The sequence below is a fragment of the Clupea harengus genome, chromosome 9 (assembly GCF_900700415.2).
Source record: "Clupea harengus chromosome 9, Ch_v2.0.2, whole genome shotgun sequence".
Taxonomy (NCBI): Eukaryota; Metazoa; Chordata; class Actinopteri; order Clupeiformes; family Clupeidae; genus Clupea; species Clupea harengus.
In genome coordinates, this window is record NC_045160.1 from 8390356 (window position 1) to 8417737 (window position 27382).

General features: G+C 40.5%; 1 protein-coding gene across 7 annotated transcripts in view; it reads left to right on the plus strand.

Annotated features, from left to right (window-relative positions):
- Positions 1 to 3828: 3828 nt before the first annotated feature.
- The window catches only part of frya (furry homolog a (Drosophila)), a 77704-nt gene continuing 54150 nt past the window's right edge, over positions 3829 to 27382 (plus strand). For 5 of the 7 annotated variants that reach the window (XM_031573254.2, XM_012827080.3, XM_031573257.2 and 2 more), the window contains exon 1: positions 22947 to 23176. In XM_031573254.2, coding sequence (XP_031429114.1) covers positions 23107 to 23176 — 70 coding nt within the window. In that variant the 5' untranslated portion in view covers positions 22947 to 23106. Of the gene's footprint in view, positions 3996 to 22946; positions 23177 to 25842; positions 26329 to 27382 lie in introns of those variants that run through there. The other 2 variants (XM_031573258.2, XM_031573255.2) reach the window with 2 other exon arrangements.

Genomic DNA, 27382 nt, shown 5'->3' on the forward strand with positions numbered 1-27382 from the left:
TTTGCCAGGTAATGGCAGGGACAGTAGAATTTCTTTTGTGCGAAAGGGGCAGAAAAGTGGATGCCAGGCACGTACAAACAGTACTGGCCAATGGGGCAAAGTGTGGGATTGGAGATTGCTGGCTGATGTCGGAAGACAACTTCAAGTTCCTCAGTGTTTTGTGTATCTGAGAAAGACAACTTCAAGTTCCTCAGTGTATTGTGTATCTGAGAAATTAAATGAAAAATGGGACATGACATGACAAAAATCAGTCCAGTTAGTTGCTTTTCTAAATACAGTTCATTATCTTTAAAATAATGGGTTATTTGTCCAATTATGTGCAGCCAATCCAGAGATATTGGCGAAAATGTTTAAGGTTCAACTGACATGGAAACGATTATTTACAATAAAGGCCCTATCCGTCGGTGTGCTCCAGTGACTTTCTCTTGTCTGCTGAAACTGTGTACAGTATCATCTTAACAGAATATCAAGTTTGGAGAAAATCAATCGATAACATTGAAATCAATGCATAGCAACCGATACTTCCTGTCATCCAATTGTAATGAAATATGCACATAGATAAAGAACAACCATATTAATAACATAAAAAAAATATTTCAAATGGATAATGTTTGGACAATTTATTTTAAGGTATAGAAATAAATAAGAGGGGACATATTATGTGCTTCAGTGCTACAATTGAGTCTTTGGCACGCTGCAATAAGACAACCCAGTCAGTTTGTTTTGGACTGCTTAGGTAAAAAAAACATGTCAGCAAGCCATTCAGATTTGGCTCGGCTTCGAACGTCACAAGCCAAACTAATTACAATGATACCACCCCCCACCACAGTACGTCCACCCACGGCTTGAGAATTTCAGCAAGACCCCAAGGTACTGTCTCAAGAAGGGGTATATTATGTCTCATTTTCTCTGTTGTGACCTACGTAAACTATTGAGGGACTGAAAATTGTTTTAAAGTTGTACTTCATATGGATACTGAATGTCTTGTTTACGAATTATAATATGAGAAGTATAGGATTCATCCTCTAAACTGTCCAAAGTAATCAATTGCAAAAGATATAGCTGCCTTGTCTTCACAACATTTAGTCCAAAGAGGTCAGCTCTGCTCTGTGCAATTTCAGTGGCGTCATTATTAAAAGGATTCTGCTCCATACACGCAATGGATAAGCTACTAGAAAAGTTTTTCTTCAAATTCTTAATGAATACTCACGAGGAGCTCTTGTATGGCTACACCAAATATGATGATCAGACCAAGTGTGATATGTGATCAGACCAAGTAAAATGAAGTGTTTTGCTCTGACAGAAAATGTGTCTAAAGAAATATCCACTTCCTCAAATATTCACAAGTCATATTTATAGTATGTTTTAGATTTGCATTTATGGAAAAAGGAGAATGTGTGTCATTTTAGATGCACTCTCTTTTCAAATCATTATATCTCAGAAGTTTTGCAACACTGGACTGATAGTAAGCAAAAGCTGTACTCAAGTAAAAGTATTGTTACTTTTTAATAATAGTCACTCAAGTAGAAGTAAAAGTACCAATCAAAATAATTACTTGAGTAAGAGTACTCAAGTAGTGAGCAACTTTATATGATGATATTTTTTACATCTATTAGGCATATGGATTATATTCGAATGTGGGGTAATGCCCAAAATATAGAATTTTAAAATGCTTGCCTAAAACACACAAGGTAACATAGTCATATGCACATTCAAGCCAATCATATTACGAAAAAAACAAACAAACAAAAAAAATGATTGTATGCTGGAGGGACGCTGCTGGCCATTCGCGTGACCTAAGCGGAAATGCTTTGTGTTCAGTTCAAAATAAATGTTGCCAACTTGATGCTGTTTGACGATTGATTAATGGTGTATTGCCACTTTAAGACACTTATAGATAGGCTTCGATCTCTTATTTTTACCAACATGATAAATGGGAGGACTGTTGCTGTGTATGGTTGGTACATAGTTGAAGTGATGAACGTTAATACAAAGCATCTGCATATACAATTAAATCACATTCCAAACAAACCGATAGAATAAATCAATTACATTTACATAATTTAGTCATTTAGCAGAGCTTTTGTCCAAAGCGACGTACAAGGGAGAGAACAGTCAAGCTACGAGCAATATAGACCTAGTGTAACAATAAATACTACTTTACATAAGAAATAGAAAAAAAGAAGTGCAGGAATGTAACTGCTGTAAGTGCAAGTTAAGTACTAGTGCAAGTTAGGAAGGGAGGTGCTCTCTGAAGAGTTGGGTCTTCAAGAGATCTTAAAGGTAGAAATAAAGACTAAAAACCTATTCACATATTATTATAGTAAATGTAAATCTCTTCATATTTTAACAATAACACAAACACAAATCACACAAAAGTAACGCAAACAATCGAAGCAAATAAAAGACGTATGCCTTTCAACGGACGATAGACCAATGTGTTAATCAGTCTTAGAATAAACCACACACTCACGAACACGACATTTTGTCCCCATTGGTTTGCAACATTACATGATTTAGCCAATGAGATATTAAGCCTTCTAACATTAGCTTGTTAAACTTGGACGTTTCTTGCCAAGTCTGTACGTGTATGTTTATGTAGCCAAAGTAGCCTAGTCGACGTTGCAGGCTCGAACCAGTGCGTTTGCCAGGAGCACCTGTTTCCCAGGAGCATGGATTTTGGATATAGGGGATGCAACATATTCATCTTTGACAGGGAACTTTTGAATGCGTCAATGACAAGCCATCAGTGGCCGAGTCGGATTTATCTATCTGCTACAAATGATTCCACATACATTATAACACATTCCCTTTCTTGGAAGAGTGGTGCATTATGCCTACATATTTCTGTATTACCAAGGTAGCAGGAGCAAACCTGTGTTATGGGTTAATGCAATTAATCTATCTTGGATATCCTCGAAGTTGACATAGGCCTATATCCTGACATGCTTTTAAAACACATAAATACAATATTTGTTTTAAAAGGTTAAAGCCCTTGAAAGACTGAAGAGGTAGTCTAATTTGTCCGACTTGAATGAAATGTTCAGTAAGCAGTAAATTATTTAAACATTTAATGAAACATTTACATATTGTAGTAAGAAGAAATGCTGCACACCAGAGCATTTTCCACAAAATATTTTTTTCTTGGTAGCCCCGAAATCCAGGAAGTAAACTACCACGGAGTATTAGGGCCACATTAAGGAAAAAATAAGAGGAGGACGTTTTATGCATTTCGAGAATACAGTGGGAATGATATTAGCGGTATCTAATTACGATGAGTATATAACTCAATTTTTTTTCAGCGTCGCGATTTGATTTGGTTGCGCACGCAGCCCCGCTTCACAGTCGCACCAGGCTGTTTTGCCCGGCGCGCTTTGCCAAGGCGTTTTCGAAGCGTATGCGCCTGTAGTAACGCATCTCGGTGTGTTCAGCCCCTTAGATGGCACAGGCACATCCGTGACATACACCCTTCGGCCATGCATCCTCCCGCCCTTCCTATATAGCCTGTTTTTTGTTGAAAATAAATCAGTGGAAGGTCGAAATATGTAGCCTATGAAGTAGGCCTTATGTCAAAAATCACACACTAGAACAGGTTGTAGACCACTCACTATAAACTGTGGATGGGACTCAGAAAACACAAGTTTAGTGAGTGACTTGATAGTCAAATGACATCTTTAACACAAAGTTACAACACATGTGTTTAATCTGTGGTCATACACCATAACGGATGGGAGGGTGGGAGGGTCAGGACAGAAAGGGGCCTGAAATAACTTCAGGTACAGAAGGCCTGTCTACGATTTGAATTCGTTGCTAGGGGTGGAGCTGCTTCTTCAACTGACAGCGCGCTGCCGCAAGGAATGCTACTGATGGGGAGCGCGCAGTGAGAAGAGTGCACCAGCATAGCCAGAGGCAAGTGAAAAAAGGAAGAAAACATCAAACAGGTTGAAATCTACTCGACGAAGACATGGAGCAAACAAACAACTGGTGATTTAGCGGTAAAATGTTTATTTTATTGTATTACTCTGCGCGGTTCTTTACTTTAGTGACAGGTATTCCATTATAGGTTTTAGTTTACACTAAAATATTGATTGCATAGGCTACTGAATACCTAAGACAACAACGGCAGGCTACAGTTATTGTGAAATGCGTCTTTTATGGTCTACTTCTATACCTTAGTTCATGGAGTATGCCATTTCAGCATTATTTGAATGAGTTAGTAGCCAACTGCATGAGATTCAAGAAGATGCTCACTAGTTCAGTCTCGTTGGATTAAAAATAGCACGCTTGACGCATGCCGTTTTTGCCAGTGACTCAAAGTGGCTGACTGTCCTCTGTGAAACCGAAGCTAAAACGTTGTATGGCTTCGACTCCATGGCTTTGTTTTGTTGATGTAGGAAAACATTGCGAGACCGACCGTAAATGCTCCAACATCATCTTACGTACCCCCTTTTGAAATAATAATTTATTTAAGTGACCACCACAAGTTGAACCAGGTATAAAGTCCATGCAGTAGGCTGGAACTGGAAATGCACAGTGATGGCTTCCATATGTGTTATGTAAAATTCATTTTAATCTCAACATTTCATTTTAAAGGGAAAAGTAACATTACTGAAGTAGATTTAATGAGGTTGACCTGTTGAAGAATGAAAACGGAATCCAGAAGCATGTCTGGATGAGTTCAAAATAGATGAATATATTACAGAAATGTCATATACATTTCAGAGACACAAATTAAATCTACTCATATCACCCTGACATGTTTCAAGCCAAGCCTGTAAGCTTTGGTTAGCTGGGATGATGCACCGCAAGAGTAAACAGTGGGGTGTGCTGAGAGATGTTTTGGGCTGTATGCTTGTACTTCACACTGATGTGCCATTCAGCCTTATTTAATCTGATGTGTGAGCACCATGCTGCCCACGTTTCACACCCCCCCTGAGATAACTGAGTCACATCATGAGATGCAAGGCTGTTGCGTTTGGGGTGACATTAAAAGGTGTGGCAGGTCTAATGGGCCTGCTGAAGTGTGCCTATGTGTCAACTGATCTAGGAGATACCCAGCCAGGGGCCTGTGGCTTCCCAGCTGCCCTTTTCCTTGTTCTCTCTAGAATGGAAAGACAATGAGGGCCTGTTATATGTATAGGTGCACACGGTAACTGGATATGTTGGCTGGATATGTTGGCTGATTGTGTCACAGGAAAGGAGGTTCTCTCCTGTTCCCCCCACCCCCTCTGGTGTGGTTGTAGCTGGCTCTCCTCTGCACTGACAGCACAGACAGGTGCTATGTGAGCGACTTGACTTTTATATATACAGGGTTCCCACGGCCATAGAAATCCTTGAAAAGTCATGGAATTTTTAAATCCCATTTTCCAGGACTGGAAAAGTCATGAAATTCAGGAAGGTCATTGAAAGTTTTGGAAAATGAATGACATTTGAATTTGACGTCTAAAGAAATTAATCATATTATTATCGTGCTCTTCCATAGATAATGTTTCACGGTGTGGATTTCTGCAGCATGATTCAGTTTCCAATTGAATTGACATAGCTAAACTGGGTTATTACAAAATGAATGGAAAAGGTTGTTGTTTAAGTTTTATGCAATAGTTAAAGTTTTGAAATGTTGTCAACAAAATAGATGGGAACCCTGTATATTCATATATATATATATATATATATATATATATATATACTGCCTTGTGAAAGCATTCAGCCCTCTGAAAGTCATCAACACTTTATAGATTACAAGAGTTAAGGAGAAAATTTGGTCACAATTTCCAATGCTCTCCTTCAATTTCCTGCCTGATCTGTGTGGTTCCACTTCCAATTAGCGCTCCTACACCACTGCGGGGCTATTACACTTTCTGTATTTTCTTGCAGATCTGCATCTCTAGTTTGAAGCTGTTTTAAGTCAAATTGTTACATAGTGTAGCTTTAAGGTAATTGTACTGCTGGAATGTGAATCCCCTCTCAAAGCGTTTCACTTCAGGACAGTTAGATTTGCACCACATGTATCACTTGGAGAATTTTGGCCTCACCTGACCATAAAAACCTTCTTTACACATCTTACACATAAATGCTTAAATATGGATCTTCTTAAGTAATGACTTTTTTTTGCCATCCTCTTGAAATTGTGGACCCCCTACATCCACCTTTTAGTTCCAGCCATGAAGCCTTGTCTAAATGTAAGGGCTAAGGGCCATCTCCCTTATTTTCAAAGCCTAACATTGTAAGAGAGAACCGGTGCAATTGTAATATCACCACAATCGTAAAAGGGCTTTTTTTCCCATTCTTAGGTATAGCTATGGAAATGGAAATAAACACATCATGCAACTAACCATACTCTTACTCACATCCAAATATGAATGTCTGCAGTAAACTCCAGGCGAGATATTAATGAAACATTTTCTCTAGTTGTAAATCTGTGCTCTCCCAGGGTCCAATGTTCCCAAGGTCCTATGTTCCTAAGGTCCTATGTTCCTAAGGTCCTATGTTCCTAAGGTCCTATGTTCCCATGGTCCAATGTTCCTAAGGTCCTATGTTCCCATGGTCCTATGTTCCCCAGCTCTATATAGCACACAATGGGAACCTGAAAAAGATGTTCCCCATTTGAGGTAAAAAGGTTGTCATGGAAAAATGAAAAAAGGCCAAATGGCATGCACCAGGGGTGTCTCTGGACATTTCAAATATCCGGGGCACACCCAAAGGCCACATTTACCTTACTGCTGAAAATCTCATCAAACCAAGTCATCAAAACTAGGGTAAAATGTTTTGTGGATCAAACCCAACCTAAACAAACAAGAGTCAAGTTTGAGTAAAGTTTTATCCAGAGAACCGCCTGACTCTTTAACATTCTTTTCCAGGTCAGATTTGACCTGGACCACCACAGATGTAACAATGATAACAATTTGATTTGTTGTGTTTATATAGCTGTTTTGAAGCTTTGCTCCAAGAAAAAAGGATAATATTTATTTAAAATGTTAACTTGAATATTGAACTGGGAACATAGGACCCTAGGAACATAGATAAGCTCCCATTCATATAACCAAAATAAGAATATTTAAAGGTTATTGTGCACTAGCATGACACTATCATGTTGGTTAGCATAATTGGTCATTGTTTCTTACAATAAATCAGCTTTAACAATCATACATTCTGTCTTTGTTGTTGATTAAACATCCTTAATCTTAATTTGAGCCAGCAACTCGTAGTGGTAAGATAAAATGCTTTGTGAATACAGGCCCAAAGCATTTTGGAGTAAAGTCTTTACTTCTTCAGGGCCACAAGTTAAAGCTTGTGTCATAGAGTCAGTAGAATTAACTTTAAATGAGGTTTTACTAATAATAGATGGGCATCAATTATTCACAAGGCCTTGATCGGCCTGTGTGAACCAGAATGCTCCTCACCATGGCAACGACCTGTAGGACTCTGCCTGGAGGTGTTGCTTTCCCTACTGAGAATGCTGTGCTCAGCTCCAAACTTTACATACCCCGGCCAAAGACTCTCTCTCACTGCTCAAAAGCAAGGTGGCTAGATGGAAGATCAAGAATGTTTACTTCTTAGATGCTGCTATGTTATTGCCTGCTTTTTGTCTGTAAATTAATGTTAAAATATTTTAGTATATCTTATAATATCTTAGTATACTTTTATCCTCTCCAGTAAAAGTAGATAGAACTCTATGACATATTAACCTAAATCCATTAACCTTTACCTGGTGTTCTGTACCTCTGGGCAAGCCCAACCCTCATTATTCTTACTATTATAGTAAGCTCTTAGGCTGTGTCTGTGCGTTAGTCAAGTTGTTGGCTTGAGCCACATTCCAAATGATTTAAATAGCCTTTTGTATCAGTTCACTTTAACAGAATGTTATGGTATACCCTCGTATTTGTCAGTTGGACTTTGCGTTGTGTTTGTGGGATAGCAGTTGCCAAGCCAGGCGCAGTAAAGGTGCCACACATTGACCTGGCATCTAGTAGTGTTTGGAAAGAGGCACCATGTATCGTGGAATATATCAGATTATGGATCTCCCAGAAAATTAGGCCATCTGATCCATTTGAATGCAGTGTCATGTTTGATAATATGTGTGTAATGGTTTAATCAGGTAGTTTAGAGAGATGACAGACAGGCATTCCATCTTTTAACCATGCTCTCCAGCTAGCCCACAGAAAAGTAAAGGTGTTTTCTACTGATTTAGTGACATGTATAACAAAAAACATCCTTTATACTTAAAGTATACACAGGGTGTATTGCTGATATGATATGTTCATTAAGGTATGTGTCTTCTCTGGCCTCTTTCTCCCTCTCACTGCATCTCTCTGTCTGTCTCTCTTACTCATGCAATTATATTTTACTTAGGATGCTGTATAATATGTGTTTGGTGTGACGTATTAAGCCAAAGAGAGTGACTAAGTGGAAGAGTGACAGAGTGTATTTGTGTGTGTCTTTGTGTGGTTTAAAGCAGAAGATTGCATTGACAACCTTTCCAAAACACGAGCATGTACTGGAGGATGGCAAAAGTTCTGTTCAGAATGTCCACTCATTCGTTTGCTCACTTTGCTCGGTATAGACCATCTATTGAGTTTACTAGCCTGTGTAGGGTATCAGAGAGAACTAGCTAAAAAACCATGACAGATTTCGAACGTTACATTCCAAAATAACTTACTTATAACTGATAACTGCTTAGCTCTGGGAAAAAGAATAAAATGTCAATGCAAAGCAACAAATGTATACTTATATACTTTTTTCATTCCTTGAAGAGCCACAAAGGGTAGTTTGCCCTGAGAGACGGAGATCTGCAGGAGAGAGTCGTCATTAAGGAGAAAAAGTAAAGGTGAAGCCACAACATCTGTGTCCGGGGCATCTGGAAGAATATGCCCACCCGTTAAAATAATTTGAGCAAGCATACAACATGAACAGTAAGAGGTTAAAGTACGTAAACATCAGCAAACCACTAGCTGACTGACAAACAATACAGTTAACCAAATGTAGTCTGGTTAAGATTTTAGATATGTTTTAATCTAAAAGTACTTTGGTAGAAGTACTGAAAGGTCTCACATATCCTTTGTTTGAAATAAGCTATCCTTTCCAAAGTAGCCTACCTACTGGAAGTCAGTCGCAAAACAACACACCAGCTTCTCCCATTACCCCAAACTGGGCTGGGGCAAAGCAGTGGATCACTACTCCACAAAGGGGAGGTGTGAGGGACCAAGGCGGCCACCCCGCATGTTGGGATGTGGGCTAACTAGAGTAGTAGACATGTAAACAAAACAAAAATAAATCAAAACTCAAAGTACTAATTTTCTCAAAACTAGCAACTCAGTATATGCAGAATGTACTTAACCTCATAGCAGGCAAGCACTCCTTCTCTGATGCCCCCCTCTGAAGAAATTAATATAGCTCTTGGTGCCAAATTGGTCCAATCAGGCCTAGTTCATAGGTTTTTACCTCATGGATCAGCTCACAGACTCCTGTGGTGATGACCGTCTGAAGGTGTCTTGAGGGTGTGTCTGCTACTACGAGCTGTTTACCAGGTACGTAGACTGCTCTTGGATAGTAGCACAACATTTGCAGGAGCAATTCAGTGGAACTGAGTCAAGGTCTTTGGCATTGATCAGCAGAACCAGTGGTTTGTGATCAGTTTAAGGTGTTTAACTCTCTAGCTGTTGTTGTGTGAGGTGGTTCAATAAAGCTTTGTAGCGTAAAAAGCATAAAGCATGTAGTTCTTGCGAGAGGTGTCACGCCATTTCTACCAAATGTTGCTTTAATTCTCCTTGAATGTGTGTGTAGCGTGAAAATAAAAATTCTCTCCAGGCGCTTTACAGAGCCCAGAGCCTGAACCCTGCTCATAGCTTAGGCCCTGTGCACATGAAGTCTAGTTTGCCTGAACCCGGATTCATTTTTCACACACATCCACTTTTTAATCGCGTGCACATGAACCCAGTGAATCCGATTGAATCCGCTGTAGTACATCCCCCACGCCTGTTGGTGGCGCTTTAATAGTGCTACAGACAACTGAAGAAAACGGAGAAGAACACAGGAGCATGCTATCAAAGTAACATATGACAGTAGTCGAGCTCCAACTAGCAACGTTTAGCCTAGCCGCATAGCCTACATTTAATCTGCACAGTAAAACATTATGGTGGTTTATAAAATCAGTGGTCAGAGCAGACTGTAGGTTAAGCGAAAAATAATTATATTTGTTATTGATAATAAAGAGTTTAGAACAGTGCAACAAAGCAATGTGCAACATGACATGTCTGAGTTGTTTAAATGCCTGTGCTTTATGGAGATGCTGAGCTTGAGCACGAGAGACCACAATGCAAGTGCTGTGGATCCTGGATGTTTCATGGTTTACAATTGCTTCCAATTTCATGGTTTTATTACTAACAACACATGTAGGCTATTGTTGAGGGCTTTGTCCTTCACGTACTGAACCTCTGAAGTAACGTTAACGCTAGCTAGTAGCTTTCGCTATCGTTGTCTGACAGGCAGTGGTGTCAAAAGTAAACACATTCGTTACTCAAGTAGAAGTATTGATACTGGAGTTTAAAAATACTCTGGTAAAAGTTGAAGTATCGACTTAACCTTTTTACTCAAGTAAAAGTAAAAAAGTACAGGCTCTAAAATTTACTTAAAGTATAAAAGTAAAAAGTAACCTTAATAAAAAAAATTAAAAAAAACATTTAAAGCTAAACTAGTTTGACTTAATATAATTGACACGACTGTAAGAAATAGAAGCTTAGTGCTACATGGAGCCCAAGACATGGTAAAAAATGTCATACAAAAATATAATAATGCTGTCAAAGACAACAAACTCGAAGAGCATGTTTTTCTCAAACTTTATTGGAATTCAAGTAGACCTCCACCCCATTTCCACATTCGTCTCCCATCAAGGGCCTTTGCAACTAGGTTCATAGTCTTTGCATATTCTGCCAGAAATGCAAGCTCGACAGGAGTAAACCTGTTAAAATAACAAATAAAAAACTCAAAATGTCATATTTTTTTCATGGAACACCTTCAATTCAATAACAAACCAATTATGTAATGCTAATCATCTGTGTTGAGGGTTAGTAAATATACTGTATATGTAGTGTTTTATAGCTTTTCAATTCAAAGTGAAAGAATATAGACATAGTTCAGCTTTAAAAATTAAAAGGGGCAGGTACATACATGGGTATTTTTAGTCGCATTCAAACCAACAGGACAGCTCAAAACAAATGTGACACTAAGGACTACATGAATTATTTTGGTGTGATACATTTTTCAGTTATCTCCCAGGACAATCACAAGCCTAACTAACACATTTCCTGTGGGAAACACTGATACATAAACTGAATATTAAATAGCCTTATATTAGCTTACTACTGTGCAGTGGCGTTTCTACATTAGGCGCTGTTTTGCAGAAAGCTCAATCTGTGCTTTGTGGCAAAATATATCTTATTTTATTTAATATGTATAGTAGCGTGAATGTGTTTGTGAATGTGTGTGTGAGAATAAGCTTGACTCACAAGCATTATAGTCCTGTTTTGGAGTTATTTGATTCATGTGTGTTTCTGTCTGTGTGCTTGTTCTGTGAAATGCTGCTCTCCGCTGTCCTTCTCTGCTCTGTGGGCTACGGCGCAAGCTTAAGACCGTTGCCATGGAAACATTAATGAGCGTGAACCACACAGTTAACCTCAAAGTTAACATTGGGAGATGGGGCACTTTCAGATGTGCCCCACGAAATCTGCCTAGCAACTCGACTCGAATATTGCGAAAACCGCGAGAACTGTACCCTGTGACCAAGAAAAAAAAAACATAGTCAGATCGTTTCAGACAGACCAATGCCAGTAACGTTACTGCTAGTTAGCTATCGCTAGTTTTCGAGTATTTTGGAAGTTTTAATTCAGACTACAATGAGGAATGTAGACTATTTTTGTGAGGTGACATGACCTCATACCAAATTGCCCCCCCAGAAATTTCAGGCTAAAATCGACACTGCTACTGTGTAGTACATTTTAGATCGTGGTAGTGAATTAGCCTACAGCTTATTTGTTAAACATCACAGAGAGCTAACTAGGTTAACCTGTAACTTAGGATCCTTCAGTAGGCAACTGCTAGCAAGCAAACCAAGGCATGTTGGCATCTTCCTCTGCTAGCCAAGCTGTCGCAAGCATTGTAAATCGACCATTATTATAATAACAATAATACAGAGCTTACCTCTACATGTTTTGAATGGCAAAAGTACGTGGTTCTTGGGTTCGAAAAGTTTGTACGGCATTCTCCATGAGTCCTTTTTGCTCCCGACGATTTCCAACAATTCTTTGAGGTAGGGCCAGGGATGTGGAAGGTTTTGCTGTTCTCCATCGCCATTACTGTCTCGCCAGAGTTGCCATCTCTATCTGACACTGCCATTGCCGCGCGTTGTATCATTTAAGTCGCCTCTGTTGTCATGCGTCATGCGTAAAGAAGATGGATAGCCTGCCTAACCAATGAGTGTTATGGGTTTCTATGCTTCATCCAATTACGCTCGAAATCAGTATATCTGGATGGCGCCATTGATCTGTATTGGAAGGCGCACATTTGAAACTTTTGAAATAAAACCGGAACCAAGAGTAACGAGGCTGTTTTAAAAATGTAAGGAGTAGAAAGTACAGATACTTGTGTTAAAATGTAAGAAGTAAAAGTAAAAAGTTGCCAGAAAAATAAATACTTGAGTAAAGTAAAGATACCTAAAAATTCTACTTAAGTACAGTAACGAAGTATTTGTACTTCGTTACTTGACACCTCTGCTGACAGGACTAAAGCTAACGTAACATTCATCTTTATTACAGACCATTTTGAAACTTCCGTCTATAATACAAATCTTTTCAGATTTGCTCATATAGGCTATTGCTGACACTTTTTAAAACTGGTTTTGAAAAATGGTCTGATGCAAATAGATTAAACAGTGATAGATTAAAGTATGGCTTGTTAATGTCATCCCTTTCCTAACAACATCGATTTAGATAGATAGATAGATACATTTGTATTAATCCCGTTAGGAAAATTCACGTGTAAAAGCAGCAAGGTAATAGGAAGAATTATAATTTTTTTAAACGGGAGAGGTGTTATAACTGGCTGCCACACTCGCTGCGCCATGGCAACCCATTCAGTTATTAAATAATGCCGGTTGTGTCCATTGTTCTGGCTGGTCTAAAAAATGATGTCCAACTGGCTAAGTAAGACCACGAAAAACTATCCACATGTAGGTAAAGCAGCACACTATCCAAATACAAACAACTAAGCACAGTAGAAAAATGTAAGTCACAAAAAAGGAGCCACGTCATACATTTAGTTTATGTTGTTGCTGTTATGAACTGAAGCAGTGGGGTTAATACGGGTTCAGCCTGAGGTCGCGAGGCAATCAGGTGGGGCAATCCGATTGGGTTTGCGGATGGCGTGCATACGAACACCAACCCGCGACCAGATTTTGAGTTTACTCACTTTGGACCCCCGATTCGGATCTGTGCGGATACAGTGGGTTCGTCTGCACGATAGGGCTATCCGGAGACGCTTCTCTCCGGGTTCAGGCAAACTAGACTTCGTCTGCATGGGGCCTCAGGGAACCATTTTTACAGTTAGCATTTTAATATGAAGTGATTATGAACTCATGTTAATATGAACCTGCACAGGCACCCTGAGGGTTTACCTTTTCCTATTATAATTGTATAAGTTAAATTGAGGAGACTGTAACATCAGATAACTTGCTATCATTTCATGCAAATGGAAAATGAAGGTAATATAAAAGTTTCCTTAGGTAGCATAGCAACTAGACAACCATAGCAACCAGGAAATACCATTTGTTTAATTTATCAAAATCAGCTCACCACTAAAAGGCAGTCTTAGGTTCAAAGTGATTACAACCGCTTGAGGATTATGTTAAATGGTTTCACATAATGGGACATCAATGGAGTAAAGGCTTACTCTGATACTAATGTAGTGAATGAAAGGGGAGAAGTCCTCCTCCCCTCTGCCCTTCTCGAACATGTTAATCCAATGGATGTGATTCCCACTGCAAGCATGTCAGAAGATTATCATTTATGGTACTAGGTTGCCAGGGGATTAATTAATGATACAACTTAAACGTTTAGCGTCCATTCCCACACGACACCATAACACTAAATAAACTAATAACTGGTTTTCTCTGTGAGTTGGAATTAAGTATTTACATGTGTGGGGAGAGGACAAGTATTTTTTCTTGAAAATGCCCATCCCTACGTACAACTTTTAAATGGCTAGTAGCTCTCTCGTCACAACTGCATGGCATTTAGTGTTACTTGACACGATGACGTAATGTTGAATAACCAGCAGTAAATACATGGGTGCAGTTAATACACAGGTTTATTGGATACAATTACATAAAATATTGTAATGTTGTTTATATATGCTGCGGTTAATAGTCAGGGAAAATACGGCAAGCCTTCTAATGTTATCAGCCGCAAATCTACCCCTCAAAAAAGCCAGTCTGGTCGTAATTTGTAAGTGAGTCAATAAATGAATCTAGCCATAATGCCAAGTCTTTGCACACATTTTAAGGTTAGAATTAATAAGACTAAGATAAGGGAGATTAAGGATGTTTTTTGATCATGGTGAAAAGAACCATATTGTACTGCATAATCAATAGAGTTCTTTATCCATGGTGACAGCCACAACATGTGACACATGGTTTACCTGGGATGCGCTGTCTGTAGCCCACAACTGCTGAACACAACGTGACTGCCCAACCATATAACCTGAGCAGCAGGATACAACAACAACAACAAAGGTGTCTTTATGAGCACTGGCATTTTCAATCAGGCACCTTCCTCCCTCAGTGTTTTGTTGAATTAGGCCCACGACACCTCTAGAAGGCTCAATGTTGGTGTCTTGCATCCCAGACTTACGCCCCTCCCTACTCATGATGGGTCAGGACACCACTACCAGAGACAACAACAGATACACCTTAAGATACATGATTTCACATATCTCAGTGTTAGATGAGGTTAATTACTGACCCCAACTAATCCGTGAACGCCTCAACCACTGGCTCACTTTTTCAGCAGCCTCAGACAACTCCTTTAAAGCTTCTTTGAGTGACTGTCCTCAAAAACCAAAATCCAACAGAAGTGTTGTGGTTGATTTAGCTACAAAGCCTCTAACACCTATCTGTCTTGTGTGCACTTGCCAACCTCGTTCACTCGCTTCCGCTACCAGTTCTGCATACTTAGCTTCTTCCTTTCAAATCCTTCCTCGATCACATTTTCAAAGGGAATCGTTAACTCATTAAAGTAAACAATGTGTTCACACTCACAATTAAACATCATGTCTGGTCTCATAGCAGTCACAACAATACACTGAGGAACTTGAAGTTGTTTTCTGACATTAGCCAGAGATCTCCAATCTCACGCTTTGCCAGTACTGTTTGTACTTTCCTGGTGTCCACTGTTCTGCCCCTCTCACACAAGAAATCCTACTGTCCCTGCCATTAATCAGCAAAGAGTTCACTTCAATTTGTTTATTCTCAAATTAACATGGAAATTATTTTAAAAACAGATTATGTCTCCACATGTAGCGACCCTGGGTCAGGCTAGTTTTACATCCAGACAGAATATGTTTTAATGAGCCAACACCCAAACACAACTTGCAGTTTCCGTCTTCACCTACCCCACTGACTGACGTTCTGCAGATGACATCATCAGTGGCTCCAACAATGAATTTAATATCCCAAAGTTCTCTCCAGCTGATCTTCCTTGTCACAATACCATGTCTGTTCATCCATTGAATATTGATCGGAACAGTAGAATCCCCCCTCATGTTCACCATGGAAAGTAGCCTACTTTAGATTTTTCCAGCCCAGTTATTATTTCTAAAAATGGCTGTGTATAGTTTGGTATTAGCTATCTACATTAGCCTTCAAATGGAGCTATTGAGGCCAAAGGTGCTCGCTGAGATCTGGTAAACAGATCTGTGCAGCATTTGGAACGTGGAGGACCATATTGAAATGGCCCATGTCCACCACAGATCTGTTATGTGGATCCACAACACTTTTGGGCCGATGTGCGTTTGAACAAAGGAGCGGATTCGTTTGGCGGATCTGGGCCAGATGTTTCGGAGGGTCCCAGTGACTTTTTGCTATTTGGGAAAACTGAAATGTAAACCAATGAATGGCCAGTCTTCTTTGTCAGTCTGTTACCTTTGCAATGAATTGTGGTATTGCTTGGTGACACACACTACTCACATATTTTTATGTTTTCAAGAGGCTAATCATCACCTGGGCTTCTTGCCATTAGAAGAAAAGGAAAATTGGAATAAAAAATTGTTTGTTTTTTTACCAGTAGGCTATGCTATGTTTACATACACAGACTTTAAACAATCTTGCTCATTTGGTTGAATCTAGTCTAAAGTTTAATGACTTTTTTATTGTTATTCATTTTTTATGGGAGAATAAAGCAATCAGGGACCATGGAAAACAAATACGAAATTATTGATTGACTATACAGTAGGCTTGCACATGATCTTCTTCCAGTTGGAGAAGACCTAGGTTACTTTTAAAAGCAAACTGCAGCTGAGAGTAGCCGCCTGTGAAAGAGGTGAACTGCACAAAATATTGCTATGTTTTAGGAAATAAATGTAATTCTGGCTAGCTGTCACAGAGCGCCATTACCTCCATTAAAACTGGCTACGATTAATAGTGTTTTCTAAACAAAGTTCAGGAGGAGCCAATAGGGATGATTGACAGCCACCATTGACAGCTTGTGGCAGAAGGGGAGGGGAGACAATCAGAAACATGGCAATTCATACATGTATCAGGATGAGCATGCTAGCATACATGTGGTAGATGTACACAATACATATAAACATAACATGGTATATACACAATACATACCAAGTTGATAGTGGATAAGGTGGGGAGAGAGCATTCAAGTATTGTAAAGCAGCTTAGTAGTACTGTGCTTGTGAGGTTACTTTTACAAGGGTAAGTAGATTAGTGGAACAGAAAACTATGTCGATGGTGGCAATTATTTACATTACATTTAAATGCTAGTAAAGAGTATAGGGTAGAATAAGTGCATGACAGAGTTGTGGGTGTGGGTAGGTGTAGGCCGAAGGTTTCTGCAAGTAGATCAGGTAGAGAGACTAGAGCAGTATCCCACAGCAGAGATAGTCTACACAAGGAGGGAAAGAATAGCCTAGTAGTACCACACCTAACTGGTCCTTGATCAGTTTACCAGTTCACTCGCTGAACTGCTCACATCTGGACATTTCAGAGAAGTTCAAAAAATCGCGGAAGATGAGGCCCAGCGTTCTCACTTGTAGGTGCTGTTTACTGATAAAATACCTAGGATTATTTCATAAGGTTGAAGGAAAGAAAACATAGCTGGATACTCCATATAGCTAGCCTGCTGTAAACATATTTGTATGATGTTTCCCAGACACTTTTCAGCTGTGACTCTCAACTGTGTGTGAAATGCGACACTGGCCTGTGAAGTTTAGAACGGTCAGGTCAGAACGCTGTTAGTTGTCAGATATTGAACTCTCCTACAGTGGATCTATCACTCAGATACCACAGGACCTCAGCTGGACCTGGTCAAGGCATTAAGTACACTATTGAAAAAAAGTACATTTACAAGTTTAAAAAATAGTACACCGTAAAAAGATTTCACTACACGGTATACACTACACTATACTTTGTTTATTTCATTTATTGTGAGTCATCTACCTCCATCGTGTTGATACCAAATCTTTTGGGGGTTTTGCACAGCTTCTATACCTTTGTCTGTGAACAACAGGTAGAGTAAAAACGGAGTTCATTCAGACAGAAGGAGACTGTGCTGACGAACATGATTTGAAGAAATGTTTGAGAGGAGAGGGAAGGTGGCTGGGAAATCTAAGGGCACAGAGAGATACAGAGAGAGAGAGAGAGAGAGAGAGTTTGAAGTTATATGCAACAGTGATGGCTTAATTACAGAGACATGCCTTGCATTCCTACTCTTCATCGGAGCTTGGAAATGCTTTTAATTACTTAACATTTCATGAGGAACATCCATCCCTTTACAACTATGCTCATACGAATCACCTCATTGAGAAGTGATTGAATTTTTACACATGCATCTAAAAATAGCACCCTGGTGGCATACAAGGCAATTATAATAATATAATTGTAATATAATATAATTGCAAACAACACTCTGATTGTCTTATATAGCATTGCTTGGGCATATACCTATGCTAATTTGTGCAATAACACAGGGATACAAACAAATCCAAGGGTGTATGCATGCTTTGTGTATCCCCATGGTTTTTCGTCTGAGCTTATCTACATAGTATCTACATATCTTAACGCCAGCTGCTCAGAAAAGAAGACAAATAGATCAGAAAAAAAACTAAATCTGGCACACTGCTCATCCCTTGAAATACTTTGTTTAACAGTAAGAAAGTATGCCACATTTGTTTTTTTCTGAACCACTGAATCATTTTCATTGTTCCTTGTACAGAATAAGGATTATTGTAGTTATTAGTTATATTAATTAGATTGATGGAAAATTACCAAAATTATGTAAAAAAAAGAGTGCAACAGTATTTGCAGTAGCATTTGCGACATTTGACTGATTTTGTGATTTGACAGGCCTACCTATATATATAGCCAGTCCTTATTGGCAAGACCTTATACGTCTGCATAGGCAGGTCTCACCACTCATCAGCCATCTAATTGAATGGGGAGAGATCCACAACTCCACATAGAACAGTCAAACAGACATTTAAACAGACATCAAACAGACATGTGAATCCGCATTTAAATGTTACATAAATGGTGTGAAATGTTTTCCTCAACCGCTACCTCACTGCGCGTGGCTGTCGCTATGGTAATGGTCACAATAAACAGAAAGTTCAGGTAATGCAAAACGTCAGTTATGCTGTTTCCAACCTAATTGGCTGTTAATTCAGTTAAATTAAATTCAGTGGGGGCTTGTGGCCAAAGGGGAGAGAGGACTAGGGGAAGGGAGACGATCAGAACACATATCAGGATATGTATATGTGGTAAATGTACACAATACAAATACATACAAACATAATGATACATACAAATTTGATAGTCAATAAGGTGGGGAAAGAGCATTCAAGTATTGTAGAACAGCTTAGTGGGTATACAGTGTGCTCGTAAGGTTACTATTACCACGGTAAGTAGAGCAGTAGTTACATTGCAGGTAAAGGTCAGCACAGCGTATGGGGCAGAATAAGTGCATAACAGTGTGGTAAGGGTGGGTAGGTGTAGGCCGAGGGTTTCTGCAAGTAAATGGTGAATGTGGAGAGACTTCAGCAGCATCCCACAGCGGAGATAGTCTAGACTAGGAGGGGAAGAAAGACAATGTGAGTGGGTAGAGTTCGGCTGCATGATATGCATATATGTACTTAATATGGTGATGAGGAACAATGTTTCCACAGCCATCGCCATTTGCAAGCATGCTATTAGAGAAAGAAGAAAAGGGACATACACCTCGTGGAAGAATGGCTCAATGGTGAAGTTAGGGGTCCTGATACAAAGAGGCTATGAAATAAAGATCTACAAACACATGGACAGCCAAGCCCACATACGGTCAATGGAAATAGCCCAGGTGAATTATAGATGGTGAGATAGCCTGTAGCTTATATTTGCTGTGACTGAATTACGATTGACCTGCTGTGTACGCTGTGTGTAAGGTGAAACATTGTACAGCGACACACAAGTGTGTGCGCATGTGTCGGCTTAGTTAGGTGAGTGTGCTGGATTCTGAGATAAGAGAACATGACATGGGGCACATGACAGAGAAAACATGGATCGTGGAGCGGATCGTGACAACAATATCATGTGATGTAAAGGTTAAACTTGATGAAATTTGACTCCCTGCATCACTACCACATACTCTGGATGCATACCACATTTTTTGATTCTGACCGTAGGGGGTGCTACAACTGGCCCATGTCAATATCTCAAGATTCGCTTAAGCTAAAATTGTGAAATTTGTTATGCTTATACATGGCTACAGTTCCTCACATCTCCTAAAGTTCCACCAACAGCCAATGAAATTCAATATAAGTGTGTGAATAGCCAATCTTAATGACACGATTTAGTCCAATTCAACACTGATACAGACTGGAGAAAATGAGACGCAGGTCTAACTTTGACATAATGGAGACAGACGGTGACAGATGAACTGACACTGGCAATAAACGCAGACAAAATAATAACAGACACACACGCTAACATTAGACACAAAAAGGAGACAGGAGCTACATTTTAATTTGGAACATTTACACAGAATTAATACACTCAGTTCATCGCACATGGCATGCTGGGAGCTCCCCGCAGTCTTTCACTTACATAATGTGGAAGCTTCACTAAGCCCCGGCACGTAATAATACATTACATTCTGAGGGCCCTACTTTGGCAGCGAAATGGCTGGCAGAAATGGCCTATTCTGCCTGAGTGGGGTATTTATCGCCAGGCAAATATATCAAAGGCATGAATTTTGGATATAGGTGTTGCAACATGTTCTTCTTTGACAGGGAACATTTGAAGACGCCAGTCACAAACTACCATTGCCCAAGTTGGATTAATCTATCTGCCAAAAAATCTCACGTTCCCTTTATTGGAAATATGCCTACATATTTCTGTATTAGCAAGGAAACAGAAGCAAGCCTGTGGTTAATGCATTAATCTATCTGGGATATCCTCAAAGTTAACACATGTCCTAGCATGCTTTAAAACAAGTGTTTTGTTTTAAAAGGTTTGAAAGACTCAAGCGTCTGGGAAGAGATAGAGGTAGTCTAATTTTCCAACTAGAATGAAATGCTCAGTAAGCAGTAAACGTTTGTCATCCATGATGTAAATACAAAACAATGATAATTTCTTGTTATTTCCAGTCACATATTGTAGTCTAACTAGACTAAGGCAGAAGAAGAAATGACGCACACCAGCGCATTTTCAACAAAAGAAGGCATGCAGAAAGATTGCAGAAAGATTTCAGCAGCATAAACAGCTTGCAACCTCTTATGCATTCCCCATTCATGTAGGCTACTGATTACTGCTGATCTTTCGTTTTACGCATCAGGTTTTCCCCTGTCTATGGGATATCCCATATTGTAAGTATATCTACACATATAGTCTCCAGTAGCCTTGTAGTATGCAAACGAATACCTTATGTCCACTCTCATCCATTGATCCAGTGCTCAGCTAAACATGCTTTCACTCACCTGTTCGGTTCTACTATGGTTTTAGATGCACCGACTGCACCAAATAGCCTAGTTTGTTCCCAGAATAGTTCCAAGTGAAAAAGCCATGTAAAGGATAAAATTCAATCTAATTAAAGTATAATACTATACTATAGTTGCCTGACATGAACCTAATAGGCTGTTGCAGTAGCCTAAAAGCTTAATCATAATCCCCCCCCCCCCCCATCACCGCACAGTCGCCTATGCTATTGGGGAAAGGAGTGAAAGTAGCCTGCTAAGAAAACCAGGGGTTTTATCCAAAAACCCAGAAAATAGAGCTGACCTCTCCTGCTCCCACAAGTCACACCTCAGCAAGTGCCAGAATGTCTGCTGAAACACTCAGCATTTCAGCAAAGATCTTTTTTGTTTACAATAACCAGCTCAAAAGTTGCAAATGTGTTCCATTAAACAAATTGATATTAAATTGAATGTGTAGCCTATCATATGTTACGTATGTTTGGATATTTTGCATCCCAGTCCAAAATAAATTAGATCGATCTCAATATGAACATTGAGCTAAACACTCAAAATCACACTGGCTACCCTGATTAATAATATAACAGTCAGTTTGAAGGGATGAGGTAAGGTATTTTAAAACAGTTCTGTCAAGCTAGAATTATGTTTCAACAAATGTAATTGCTTGGATCAACAGAACAAGTACTACTGCTTCTTCCTTGTAAAACTGTGCCTCTTCTTACATTGTAATCTCATCTAATGCATTCAGTTTAAAGGGACTGCTCGATAATGCTATTGGTTGGCTTGGTTGGGGGCGGCAGTGGTACAGGAGGAAAAAGAAGTCGTTTAGTAATCAGAAGGTTGCTAGTTCGATTCCCTGTCGAAGTGTTCTTGAGCAAGACACTGAACCCCTAATTGCTCCTGATGTGCAGTGTGCCATCAGTGTAAATGAAAAAAATGTGTATACATTGTAGGTCGCACATATGTAAGTCGCTTTGGATAAAAGCGTCTGCTAAATGACTAAATGTAAATGTTTAACCAAACCTTTCTCTAATTAACACTGCACACTCAGTGGCTTTGATCACACTTTTACTGCTTGCGCAACAATGAACATGCGCTGCCATCTCTGCCAGTCGTTTTCACCACTAAACCAGGGCCCTGAGAGCTCAGCATTGTAGCGGAGATGAGGAAAGAGGAACAGTGAGTCTGACGTACAAACACACAGCTTCTGTTTCTTCTTTAGCTACATGGAATCAGACTCTGTGCCTTCAGTATAAACATAAAACCTTTGTAGTTCTTTTGTGTCTCTTCTTGCTACTTGTCTTATTTCACTCTTTCCCCAGTAGTGTGTCTATCATTCTCTGTCTTTCACTCTGTCTGATCTCTCTGTCTGCATCTCAGACTCCTCTCTTCCTGATGTTTTGCCGCCTCCATCCTCATCTTCAGCATGCAGCGAGCGGCTATACAGCCTGTACAGCACAGAGTACCGATTGAGAGAGAGAAAGAGAAATAGAAAGGAGGGGGAGGAGGCCCATACTCAAACAGCAGTTATTATTAACTGTCCTCCACTAAGAGGATTGGTCCCTGTGCTCTCAGCCTCCGCGCAGTTTATTTAAAGGACGCTTGCATCATCAGCCCAGCGCCTGCGCAGCTCGAGGAGAGAGAGAGAGAGAGAGAGAAGCCTGAGAGCGAGGGACACAAGAGGAGGGGTGGAAGAGGAGGAGGAGGAGGAGGAGGAGGAGGAGGGGGCGAGTAGCAGCAGTAGAAGAACACTTAGTCTCTCCGTCTCTGTTGTGTGATCGCATCCCTGGAAGTTGACTGCGGGGGCTCCTCTGGTCTGGCACATTTGGCCCAGTTTGGGCTCTGCGAACCTTCCTGCAAGGTAGCACATAGCAGCACAGCGCAGCCATGGCCAGTCAGCAGGACTCAGGCTTCTTTGAGATCAGCATCAAATCTCTGCTGAAATCCTGGAGTGGCAGTAAGTACTACAACTGACACAGCCAGAGCCACAAGCCTGACTTGTGTTTACATACAGCAGCAGAAGGTCCCTGCAGCATGATTGGAGGCTGGCTTGAGGGGGGTGGTTCTGAGGACTGAGCTCTGCACATGCTATGAGAGGATTGTTTACTGGATGCAGTAGTCTGTCTGTCGCTCTTTCTCTCTCTCCTTCTTCCTTCTGGCCAGCTATGTGGCCTGCATGACACAGAGCTGTTTTAGATTGCTAAATAGCTTGTATTGTGCTGTAGGCCACTGTAATTGGATTAGGAATGGTTGGGCCTTCATTGCCATATTGCATGAGAATCACTGTCATATTTTAGTATTGCAGTGAAGTTTTGTGTGGGGAACACATGATTGTCCACCACAGCTCTTGCAGAGTTTATTTCATGTTTTTCTATCCCTTGTAGTACTATAGCATAAGCCATAGTTTGCGGACTCCTTGTTTATCTCACAGTATGCTCTGCATTTGTATGCTGTTATAGCCCATTAGCTAATCCAGGCCTCATCTCATTTCCTAGAAGACTGAGACATCCTTGAAGTGCCTGTTGAGTCACAGGGTGTTGGCCCCACACTGTCTCTGAGTTAGTTGTCAAAGTCAAAATAAACAGAGGTCCCTTAGATGGCACTGCAAGGTAAACAAATGACAGGCCATCAGCCTAAGGGAGTGTGGGTCTGTGTATGCGTGGATGTTTGTGTGTGTGTGTTGGGGGTGGGAACGTTTTTTATTTGTCAATGCTCAGCATGGACGAAGTGGACAAACTGTGGACAAAATCCTTTCCCCCCTTGCAACTTTCTCTCTTGCTCTCTCTCTCTCTCTCCCACCCACTCTCTCTCCCACTCTTGATTTAATGTTGATGTAGCCAGTGAGTTGACCCTGCAGAGGATAAGACATGCTAAGTAGTAAGTCATGTCATGTGAAAAAAAGAATGAAACTTGCCACTGATGACATGCCCATGAAACTCTTTCTGTGTCCCTATCTTTCTCCCACAAGGAAACCAAGCGGGATCTTTGAATCAATAAATACAAATGTACAGTAAATAATGAAGATTTTGTAAATGACCTAAGGGTTTTAAAGTAACACTATGCAACAATTTGACACTTTTTGAAGTATGGTTTTATAGGCAACAAGTTTTGGTACCATCCTCAAATTAATTTTGAAAGCATATGGTCATGTGAAGGACAGATAAACGCCTGTGTCTTTCCCACTAGCCATCCAGGATATGCCCTATGTAGTTCTGTGTTCTGTGCTGGAACACCCTGAAAAAATGGATGGCACATCATGGCATTGCCAGCTATACTGCCAGAATACATCAGTTAGTGTCTTAGCAAGCTTATATCAGTGTCAGCTGGGCTGTTGGTGGTATTTGCAAGGTTTTTGCATGCCTTTTAGATAGTTAGCTTGCTAGTTTTGGAACAGAACTCCTTATTGCTGCTTTAAGTGGTGAAGATTACAGTATGATGCATGGGTGTCTTTTTATGTACATGTTCATTCACTTCAGTGTCTTTGATTAAACCTGTCAGTACACCCGTAACAGAGGTGAGAGGATTGATCTTGTATGGGTAGAAATACCAGGTTCTCCCATTACAGAAGATTTTGGTCTTACCATCTGCGGACACAGGGCCTGGCCATGTAATTTATTTAGCAATTTTTGTGTGCTTTGAAGGAGATAATGGATGTTAATAGAGCTCACTATTGTTGTCCTGGAGAACTGACGTCATGTCATGAAGCTACTCAGTGGTCTCGCTTTAACAAAACTGTTAAAGATATTTCCTCAAATTCCTGTCTGAAACTGGTTAGTATGCACAACACATTGGATGTAAATCATGTATAAAGATTGATGTATCCTAACCAAGTATATGGAGGTATATCAGCCCAGTCAGAATGGAGTATGTTTCCCATGGAGATGGTTATCTGTTCCCTTTTCTCTGTGGGGGGTGACACAACCAGGGTTTGCATGAGTGTATGAATAAAACAGAAAGAGAGGCGTTGTTATGCTGGTCATATTGTCCTCCAGGGATGTACTACTTGGCGCTGGGTTTTTCGGTGGTGCAGCAGTGATGTAATCCTCCAGCCGTCTGAGCGAGCCTGTTGTTTGCCGAGTCACATGTAGTGTCTCAGGCCTAATCCCTCCACTACTCCCTCTCTGAGCTCCCTCCCTCTCCTCCCCCAGCTTTCCCAGCTCCTTCTCCTCCCTCTCTCCCATCCCTTTCCCCCAGCTCCCCTGAGTCCCTCTGCTCCCACAGCTCCCTTTCCTCCTTCATACTCTCTCCTGTGAAGGCTAGAGAATTTGGCTGCCAGTAGAGGCTTAATCAGTAGAGGATCATTTTATGCCAGTGAAATTTGATATATGTCGAACTATTATCATGCGTAGATGTTGTCAGAATATTTTTGAAACATGTTCTTCAGTTTTTCCCCCCCCCTTTTTTCAAAAGCCTAAAGCTTTCTCACTGAAAGCACCCTATCAGCTTGATTTGGTAGACACAGTGTGGAGATGTATTAAACTTGCATTCTTAAGAAAAAAATGTAGTATTTCTGAGTGAATGTTTTATGTGTGAGTGTGTATTTAGAGAAAAAGACAGATGTTTACACTTTGTTGATCTGTGCCTTGTGCCGTAGGAGAGGGGTGGGGGGGGGGGGGGGGGGGGGTGGGGAGGGCTGTCAGTATAGTGTGTACCCAGAGTTAAATATAGTACTGCAACTATGCCGCTGTAGCATGTCCGACCCCGTCATTCAGCAGTGCTTCAGCTAAAAATTCTCACCTGACCTTCACTCTTGGAAGACTGCTTGGTCAGACAGCAGGGAGCAGAAGAAGGCAGAGGAGCATTCCCAAAGACCTGTGTGGATTTACCATCAGCATTCCCAAAGACCTGTGTGGATTTACCATCTGCGATCACAATCCCCCACCCCTTCCGGTCTCACTATCGTTCTGTTGGTCTGTCCAACATGGAGCTCCACGAGTATGAAAACCAACAGATTATACCGGACCAGGTTCACATGGACGTGTGATGCATGGAGTTGTCGTTCTTGACTTGGACAGTCTCTCGACTCCACACCTCAACAACTTGTCAGTATGGAGGGCACAGGCATGTGCTGGAGCAAAGCCAGTATGATCAACTTCATCAAGTGCCTTGGTAGGTGCATGCTGGGCTGCCATGGGGGGTAGATGCATGCAGGGGGGGGCAGGAGGGCATGTGCAGGTTAGGGGCAGGAGGCAATGTCAGGTTTGGGGCGTTCCTACTCCTCATCTCTGAATCCTTGTGCAACTTCACCTGGCTGGGGGAACTACAGCAGTTCCAGGCTGCCCCCATTCTCCGGTTACTTTAGAGAGGAATTCACTGCAAAAGTCAGTTTGATATTATTGCTCTAGCATAGATAAGTGCTCATCAGCATTTCCCCTATGCGTTCAATAGAGGAGCATCAGCACTACTGAATTATGAACACTGTTGCTGAAGTTTCACAGGGTTTGTTAGTCATCATGACAAAATGTAACTTTACATACGCAAGTAAGCTACAGATCTATAGTTTGATGCCATAGGCCTCATCTATAGGGAAAATAATGAACGCTAACAAGTCAGTTACTTCGAGTCAGTAGCTTCAAACCTAGCATTAGCCCCTCATGTCATCTGACATCTGTCAAAGTGTTTAATATGAGAATAAGTCTTTGTGTTATTAAAAATTTATATATTCTGTTTAAGAACCTTCTAGTTCAAAGTACAGCAGGTCCTGTGCTGCAGGCTCGTGACTGTGCACATCAGCACTGCTGTTGGAGAACAACACAGTGGAAACACTGGTTGGTTCTTGTTTTTTATTGTATTTGTTTTTTATTGTTTATCCTTCTGGTGAGGTGTATCAAATTTAGAGTGCTCTGCCCTTATTTGAGCTGCTCCCACCCTTTATCAGGCACATGTTTACCAGAACCTGACATTTTAGTCCTGTGATTTATGCATCACAATATCACATGACCCTGTCAGCACAGCTGAGCACACAGCACAAACGTGCCAATGCTGATGTAGAACATTGGGACTCAAAGCATGTATCACATGAAGGCAAAAAGCGACCCGCTTGCATGCATATATTTTTCTTCTTTTCATCTTGACACACATCTTCTACCCTATATGAAAGCCCATACTTACCTTTTTGGCAAGGTGAACATCTGCTCTGAAACCATGGTTACCTCTCTGTCTG